The 9,111-nt window shown below is 51.0% G+C and overlaps 1 protein-coding gene across 2 annotated transcripts; it reads left to right on the top strand.

Moving 5' to 3' along the window:
- nmi (N-myc (and STAT) interactor) lies at positions 1-5,396 on the top strand. Of its 2 annotated transcripts, none has more exons than XM_033986634.2 (9): positions 1-510; positions 1,516-1,572; positions 1,832-1,990; positions 2,080-2,196; positions 2,286-2,451; positions 3,006-3,112; positions 3,949-4,135; positions 4,316-4,419; positions 4,963-5,396. In XM_033986634.2, the coding sequence occupies exons 1-9, from the start codon at positions 499-501 to the stop codon at positions 5,149-5,151; spliced, it is 1,098 nt and encodes a 365-aa protein (XP_033842525.1). In that variant the 5' UTR covers positions 1-498; the 3' UTR covers positions 5,152-5,396. The 2 variants fall into 2 exon arrangements, with proteins under 2 accessions (XP_033842525.1, XP_033842526.1); XM_033986635.2 differs by having other exon boundaries at positions 93-510; positions 1,519-1,572; positions 4,963-5,360.
- Positions 5,397-9,111: the final 3,715 nt, after the last annotated feature.

Below are 9,111 nucleotides of genomic sequence, written 5' to 3'. Positions count from 1 at the left end.
AGCAGCGCCCCCTTGTGTCCAGTGTGAGGCGGCGCTGCTGCTGCTGCTGCGTCATGTTTAACTTTCACTTTTGATTTCTACAAAACTACGAAGCAGCTTAACCCCAGTCCGCCCGCACTCTCCGCACTCCGGACACTCTGTGGACACCCTCTGTGTCTCTGGACACTCTGTGGACACCCTCTGTGTCTCTGGACACTCTGTGGACACCCTCTGTGTCTCTGGACACTCTGTGGACACTCTGTGGACACCCTCTGTGTCTCTGGACACTCTGTGGACACTCTCTGTGTCTCTGGACACTCTGTGGACACTCTCTGTGTCTCTGGACACTCTGTGGACACTCTGTGGACACTCTCTGTGTCTCTGGACACTCTGTGGACACCCTCTGTGTCTCTGGACACTCTGTGGACACCCTCTGTGTCTCTGGACTGCGACGCTTCTTTTGACGTTTTTTTTTCTTCTTTTTTTCTTTAGTTCATTTGAAACTGAAGCTGTTTGGAAATGGAACAGAAGGTAGAACACACACATATACACACACACAGACAAACACACACACAGACAAACACACACACAGACAAACACACACACAGACAAACACACACACAGACACCCCCCCCCCCCCACACACATATATATATATATACACACATATATACACAGACACACACACCCCCACCCACACACACACATATATACACACACATATACACACACCCACACCCCCACCCACAGATACACACAGACAAACACACACACACAGACAAACACACACACATACACACCCCCACATATATACACACACACAGACACCCCCCCCCCCCCACACACACACACATATATATATACACACACATATATACACAGACACACACACAAACGAACACACACATATACACACACTGTACTACATGTTACATGAGTAAGTACTGTTACTTCAGTAAAAATATATATAAGTAAAAGTATGTGAGTAAAAGTATGAGTCACTCTGGTTCATGTGTCTCTGATCAAACCTGCTCCTCCTGTTTGGGAAACTCAGGCCACAGACGGGTATTTAACACTGTGGGGTATTAAAGAGGAGGTATTTAACACTGTGGGGTATTAAAGAGGAGGTATTTAACACTGTGGGGTATTAAAGAGGGTATTTAACACTGTGGGGTATTAAAGAGGAGGTATTTAACACTGTGGGGTATTAAAGAGGGTATTTAACACTGTGGGGTATTAAAGAGGAGGTATTTAACACTGTGGGGTATTAAAGAGGAGGTATTTAACACTGTGGGGTATTAAAGAGGAGGTATTTAACACTGTGGGGTATTAAAGAGGAGGTATTTAACACTGTGGGGTATTAAAGAGGAGGTATTTACTCCTGTGGGGTATTAAAGAGGAGGTATTTAACACTGCGGGGTATTAAAGAGGGTATTTAACACTGCGGGGTATTAAAGAGGTGGTATTTTATTTTTCTTTTGAGTTTTTATTTATTTCAAATGTGGAAAAAGCTTCATGACGTTTTTTCTGTTGCAGCAGAAACAAGATTCAGCCGAGCTCCAGAGAGCGAGAGACGAGCTGCAGGCCTGGAGGGTGAGACCCTGATGCCCTCCCACACTCCTCCCACGCTCCTCCTGTGCTCCTCCCGTGCTCCTCCCGTGCTCCTCCCGTGCTCCTCCTGTGCTCCTCCCGTGCTCCTCCCGTGCTCCTCCCGTGCTCCTCCTGTGCTCCTCCCACGCTCCTCCTGTGCTCCTCTGATGTTCTTCTGTGATGTTCTTGTGATGTTCCTCTGATGTTCCTCTGATGTTCATCTGGTATAAATTGTGTTTAAAGTTTATATTTTTTGTGTAAGGCCAAAGTGGAGCAGGCGGAGCTGGAGAAGTCTCGTCTCATCAAGAGGAACCTGGAGGAGGACGAGCTGAAGAAGGAGGCCATGAACCAGATGAAAGATCTGACCAGGAGACGACAGGAGGCGGAGCAAGAGAGAAAAGAAAGGAGCCAGGAACTCAGGGTCAGTCAGAATACTGCTACTACTCCTTCTACTGCTCCTACTCCTCCTACTCCTCCTACTCCTCTCCTCCTCTCCTCTCTCTCCTTCAGGCTCAGACGACTCGAGTGGTTCAGAAAAGGACAGATCTGATGGAGCGACTGAAGAGGAGCAGAGCTGAGCTGGAGCAGAGGAGAGCAGAGGCCCTGAGACTCCAGCACAGGTTTAAGGTACAAATACTACTACTGCTACTACTACTACTACTACTACTACTACTACTGCTACTACTACTACTGCTACTACTCCTCTTACTTTTCAGATTTGTGCCGATCTCCCGGACAAAGAGGTGGAGTTCATCAAGCCAAAGCCGGGCGTAGATGATGTCACCAGTGAAGCTCCAATCAGAGGCCAGTTCTCTGTGTATCAGCAGGGGGCGCTGCTGCTGAAGGAAGGACAAGCCCTGATCACCTTCGAGGAGGAGAGAGGTAAAAGAGAGTGGAGAAGGAGGAGAGAAGTTTAGACCCAGTTCAGTCCTGGGTCAGTTCTGTTTCATTCCTGGTTCAGTCCTGTGTAATGTTCTTTGTGATGTTCCTCTGCTGTTTCTGGAATGTTCGTCTCTGCTGTTCCTGTGTGACATTCCTCTGACGTTCCTCTGTTCCTCTGACGGCCCCCTGACGTTCCTCTGACGGCCCCCTGACGTTCCCCTGACGTTCCTCTCACGTTCCCCTGACGTTCCTCTCACGTTCCCCTGACGTTCCTCTGACGTTCCTCTGACATTCCTCTGTTCCTCTGACGTTCCTCTCACGTTCCTCTGACGTTCCTCTGTTCCTCTGACGGCCCCCTGACGTTCCTCTGATGTTCCCCTGACGTTCCTCTGATGTTCCTCTGACGTTCCTCTCACGTTCCTCTGACGTTCCTCTCACGTTCCTCTGACGTTCCTCTCACGTTCCTCTGACGTTCCTCTGACGTTCCTCTGTTCCTCTGACGGCCCCCTGACGTTCCTCTCACGTTCCTCTCACGTTCCTCTGATGTTCCTCAGTGCTGTCTCAGGTGCTGCAGATGGACAGATGCAGCGTCTCCTTTGATGACCACACTCTGGAGGTGAAGCCGAAGAGGTTCAGGACTGAGCCGACCGTCCAGTTTGAGGTTCGACAAAAACATTTTACGCAAAAACAAAAAACGATTGTGTCTGAGGTGAGATTTGTGAGTGTGTCATTAGATTTTATATTAATTATGCTCAAATAGTTTTTATTCAGAACTTAAGTTTTCAGATTATAAAAAATTCTAAATAAAAATCCAGCATTTATATTTTCACTTGTTCAAATTCAACAGCAAAGATCCACAGTGAGAAGACGCGAGCGATCATGTGACTGAGAACAGAGGTTTCCTATTGGCTGTTGTCTTTGGTGGGCGGGGCTTATAGCTCAGTCTGACTGAATAGAAATCAGAGAAGCTCATGAAGGTTCATCAGCAGAGACTTGAACAAAATGGCCGCCGTGTCTCCCAAGATGGCCGCCGTGTCTCCCAAAATGGCCGCTGTGTCTCCCAAGATGGCCGCCGTGTCTCCCAAGATGGCCGCCGTGTCTCCCAAAATGGCCGCCGTGTCTCCCAAGATGGCCGCCGTGTCTCCCAAGATGGCCGCCATATCAGACAAATTTGAAATTTGCTGCTGATAAAAATATTTAAATCACTAAACATGAAGTGTAGTACACGTCAGCAGCCACTTGAGGGCGCTCTACAGCTGTTGGGTTTAATTTGGTGAATCTCATTTTTAACATAAAAAGTCCAAATTAACTCATCAGGATTTACACAGTGTCTGCTGTGTGTCAGATGCCCTCCCTGTGTGTCAGATGCCCTCCCTGTGTGTCAGATGCCCTCCCTGTGTGTCAGATGCCCTCCCTGTGTGTCAGATGCCCTCCCTGTGTGTCAGATGCCCTCCCAGATCTGTGTCTTACTCGTGTCCCCGTGTGTTGTCTCTGCAGATTCACCTGGCGGTCTCTCGCTGTGACCTGGACGTGTCGGAGGTTGTGAGTGCGATGCCAAACGAGCGCGTGGAGGACTGTCTGGCGCTGTCCTTCTCCCGCCCGAGCAGAGGGGGCGCCGAAGTGCAGTCTGTGAAGTTTAACCCACGAAAGAGCACAGCGCGCATCCACTTCCAAAGAACTGGAGGTAAAGAGACAAAGAGTTCTGGTTTAGTCCTGGTTCAGACCTGGTTTAATTCTGGTTTAGTCATGGACTAGACCACGTCTCTCTCTTTTCTCCGTGGCAGAGTCGTTAGCTCTTTCTCTCTGTCTCTCTCTCTGTCTCTCTCTCTCTTCAGTGGTTAAATGTCTCTCTCTCTTTTCTCAGTGGCAGAGTCGTTAGCTCTCAGAGGAGAGTTTTCTGCAGATCTCGGGTTTCAGACCAAAGTCAAAGTGTCTCCTGTTTTTGACGTCCAGCTGCACAAGTTCCAGGTAAAGCACAGCACCTTGTCACCAGAGGGTTGGAGGTTTGAGTCTTCTTTTCAGACTTTGTGTCCTTGGACATGTCCTTTATCCTCATATAAGACAGACTGCCTTTGTGTCCTTGGACATGTCCTTTATCCTCATATAAGACAGACTGCCTTTGTGTCCTTGGACATGTCCTTTATCCTCATATAAGACAGACTGCCTTTGTGTCCTTGGACATGTCCTTTATCCTCATATAAGACAGACTGCCTTTGTGTCCTTGGACATGTCCTTTATCCTCATATAAGACAGAGGTGTTTCTTCTGTCAACGTGTGGTTTTCCTCCTGAGTAAAGTGACGTCTCTCAGTTTTGGGGGTGATATTTCTCTGCTGGTTTGTTTTTTGTAACTTTTTGAAGTAAAAGTCTTTAAAATATTGTAAATTAGTCTTTGAAGTTTAAATCTGCTCTTGGGTTTTTGTGTCAAATCAGTTTCAGTTTTATCATATTTTGTTTATTTAATTATGTAACAGGCCAAGTGTTAAGTCTGTCATGTGCTGTCGTTTTTCCAGAGTTCCTGCGGCGTTCCGAAGCGTACTCTGCTCCTGGACGGGATCAAGGACACGGGCGACGAGGAGGAGGTGCAGGACCAGCTGGAGATTCACTTTCAGAAGCCGAGTAACGGAGGAGGAGAGATCGAACACACCAAGTACTGCGGCCCAGGGAGGAGCGTGCTGGCCCTGCTCTGCCCCGACCACTAGAGGGAGCCGCTCACCTCTGTCCACCACTAGAGGGAGCCGCTCACCTCTGTCCACCACTAGAGGGAGCCGCTCACCTCTGTCCACCACTAGAGGGAGCCGCTCACCTCTGTCCACCACTAGAGGGAGCCGCTCACCTCTGTCCACCACCAGAGGGAGCCACGTGTTCACTCACCTGCCCCTTTACCCAGATCATAATCTTCTGTTCTGTTGTGATTTCCATTTAAATGTGTGAATAAAATGAGTTGCTATGAGTTTGTTTGGTTTGGTTTGAGTTTTAGGACATTTTCTTTTCTTTTTTTTAGCGCAGCAAAAACAAAATGAACAATGTAACATACTGTGGCTTTAAAGACCAGATCATCATTAAAATTAATATCAAAAAAGTTTTAAAATCTTCAGTAAAAATCAGTTTTAGACACAGAGTTTGCAGGGCCACGGGAGGAACAACCACTAGAGGGAGCCACTCTGTCCACCACTAGAGGGAGCCGCTCACCTCTGTCCACCACTAGAGGGAGCCACACTGTCCACCAGAGGGAGCCACACTGTCCACCACTAGAGGGAGCCACTCTGTCCACCACTAGAGGGAGCCACTCTGTCCACCACTAGAGGGAGCCACTCTGTCCACCACTAGAGGGAGCCACTCACCTCTGTCCACCACTAGAGGGAGCCACTCTGTCCACCACTAGAGGGAGCCACTCACCTCTGTCCACCACTAGAGGGAGCCACACTGTCCACCACTAGAGGGAGCCACACTGTCCACCACTAGAGGGAGCCACACTGTCCACCACTAGAGGGAGCCACTCTGTCCACCACTAGAGGGAGCCACACTGTCCACCACTAGAGGGAGCCACACTGTCCACCACTAGAGGGAGCCACACTGTCCACCACTAGAGGGAGCCACTCTAAACCACTCCATTGGTCCCTGTGTGTTTCAGGAGGGATTTTAAAGTTCTTTTACTTGTTGTGGAGTTTTTTGTCTCCTACACAATCTTGGAAGGACATAAGGACATGAGGTCTCGGACCTCAGAGTCTCGTACTTTGACTCACACTAGTTTTTTAATGTCTCTGTTCCTCCTCTCTGGTCCTCGTCTCTGGTCCTCCTCTCTGGTCCTCCTCTCTGGTCCTCGTCTCTGGTCCTCGTCTCTGGTCCTCCTCTCTGGTCCTCCTCTCTGGTCCTCGTCTCTGGTCCTCTTCTCTGGTCCTCCTTTCTGGTCCTCGTCTCTGGTCCTCCTCTCTGGTCCTCCTCTCTGTTCCTCCTCTCTGGTCCTCGTCTCTGGTCCTCCTCTCTGGTCCTCCTCTCTGGTCCTCGTCTCTGGTCCTCTTCTCTGGTCCTCCTCTCTGGTCCTCGTCTCTGGTCCTCCTCTCTGGTCCTCCTCTCTGGTCCTCGTCTCTGGTCCTCGTCTCTGGTCCTCCTCTCTGGTCCTCCTCTCTGGTCCTCCTCTCTGGTCCTCCTCTCTGGTCCTCCTCTCTGGTCCTCCTCTCTGGTCCTCGTCTCTGGTCCTCCTCTCTGGTCCTCCTCTCTGGTCCTCCTCTCTGGTCCTCCTCTCTGGTCCTCGTCTCTGGTCCTCGTCTCTGGTCCTCCTCTCTGGTCCTCCTCTCTGGTCCTCGTCTCTGGTCCTCCTCTCTGGTCCTCCTCTCTGGTCCTCCTCTCTGGTCCTCGTCTCTGGTCCTCCTCTCTGGTCCTCCTCTCTGGTCCTCGTCTCTGGTCCTCTTCTCTGGTCCTCCTTTCTGGTCCTCGTCTCTGGTCCTCGTCTCTGGTCCTCCTCTCTGGTCCTCCTCTCTGGTCCTCGTCTCTGGTCCTCCTTTCTGGTCCTCGTCTCTGGTCCTCCTCTCTGGTCCTCCTCTCTGGTCCTCGTCTCTGGTCCTCCTCTCTGGTCCTCCTCTCTGGTCCTCCTCTCTGGTCCTCCTCTCTGGTCCTCCTCTCTGGTCCTCCTCTCTGGTCCTCCTCTCTGGTCCTCGTCTCTGGTCCTCCTCTCTGGTCCTCCTCTCTGGTCCTCCTCTCTGGTCCTCCTCTCTGGTCCTCGTCTCTGGTCCTCCTCTCTGGTCCTCCTCTCTGGTCCTCCTCTCTGGTCCTCGTCTCTGGTCCTCCTCTCTGGTCCTCCTCTCTGGTCCTCCTCTCTGGTCCTCGTCTCTGGTCCTCCTCTCTGGTCCTCCTCTCTGGTCCTCGTCTCTGGTCCTCTTCTCTGGTCCTCCTTTCTGGTCCTCGTCTCTGGTCCTCGTCTCTGGTCCTCCTCTCTGGTCCTCCTCTCTGGTCCTCGTCTCTGGTCCTCCTTTCTGGTCCTCGTCTCTGGTCCTCCTCTCTGGTCCTCCTCTCTGGTCCTCGTCTCTGGTCCTCCTCTCTGGTCCTCCTCTCTGGTCCTCCTCTCTGGTCCTCCTCTCTGGTCCTCCTCTCTGGTCCTCGTCTCTGGTCCTCCTCTCTGGTCCTCCTCTCTGGTCCTCGTCTCTGGTCCTCCTCTCTGGTCCTCCTCTCTGGTCCTCCTCTCTGGTCCTCGTCTCTGGTCCTCCTCTCTGGTCCTCCTCTCTGGTCCTCGTCTCTGGTCCTCCTCTCTGGTCCTCCTCTCTGGTCCTCCTCTCTGGTCCTCTTCTGCTGGAGGACCTCAGGACTGATTCATATTTATAGTTTTGTTTAACACTTCAGTCTCATCCAAACCAAGACACAGATCATGACTGTGACCCGCCTCCTGAAACACCAAACCTTCACTCAGTACAGGACAGTAGCAGTACTTTTACTGCAGTAGAGTAGTATTTATACTGCAGCAGTGTTTTGTAGTACTTTCACAGTACTTTTTTAACCTCGTTTTGGAAGAAGGCCTGTGTGTAGTACTGCAGTAGTACTTCATGCTCTTGCTGGGTGGAGTGGTGGGTGTAGTACTGCAGTAGTACTTCATGCTCTTGCTGGGTGGAGTGGTGGGTGTAGTACTCTGTAGTACTTCATGCTCTTGCTGGGTGGAGTGGTGGGTGTAGTACTTCATGCTCTTGCTGGGTGGAGTAGTGGGTGTAGTACTGCAGTAGTACTTCATGCTCTTGCTGGGTGGAGTGTTGGGTGTAGTACTGCAGTAGTACTTGGTGCTCTTGCCGGGTGGAGTAGTGGGTGTAGTACTGCAGTAGTACTTGGTGCTCTTGCCGGGTGGAGTAGTGGGTGTAGTACTGCAGTAGTACTTGGTGCTGTTGCTGGGTGGAGTGTTGGGTGTAGTACTCTGTAGTACTTGGTGCTCTTGCCGGGTGGAGTACTGCAGTAGTACTTGGTGCTGTTGCTGGGTGGAGTAGTGGGTGTAGTACTGCAGTAGTACTTGGTGCTGTTGCCGGGTGGAGTAGTGGGTGTAGTACTGCAGTAGTACTTGGTGCTGTTGCCGGGTGGAGTAGTGGGTGTAGTACTGCAGTAGTACTTCATGCTCTTGCTGGGTGGAGTGTTGGGTGTAGTACTCTGTAGTACTTGGTGCTGTTGCCGGGTGGAGTGTTGGGTGTAGTACTGCAGTAGTACTTGGTGCTCTTGCCGGGTGGAGTGTTGGGTGTAGTACTGCAGTAGTACTTGGTGCTCTTGCCGGGTGGAGTGTTGGGTGTAGTACTGCAGTAGTACTTCATGCTCTTGCTGGGTGGAGTAGTGGGTGTAGTACTGCAGTAGTACTTGGTGCTGTTGCCGGGTGGAGTAGTGGGTGTAGTACTGCAGTAGTACTTGGTGCTCTTGCCGGGTGGAGTAGTGGGTGTAGTACTGCAGTAGTACTTGGTGCTCTTGCCGGGTGGAGTGTTGGGTGTAGTACTGCAGTAGTACTTGGTGCTCTTGCCGGGTGGAGTGTTGGGTGTAGTACTGCAGTAGTACTTGGTGCTCTTGCCGGGTGGAGTAGTGGGTGTAGTACTGCAGTAGTACTTGGTGCTGTTGCCGGGTGGAGTAGTGGGTGTAGTACTCTGTAGTACTTGGTGCTGTTGCCGGGTGGAGTAGTGGGTGTAGTACTGCAGTAGTACTTC

This window comes from Periophthalmus magnuspinnatus, chromosome 21 (assembly GCF_009829125.3).
Source record: "Periophthalmus magnuspinnatus isolate fPerMag1 chromosome 21, fPerMag1.2.pri, whole genome shotgun sequence".
Taxonomy (NCBI): domain Eukaryota; kingdom Metazoa; phylum Chordata; class Actinopteri; order Gobiiformes; family Gobiidae; genus Periophthalmus; species Periophthalmus magnuspinnatus.
This window is presented reverse-complemented; position numbering and strand designations above follow the sequence as displayed.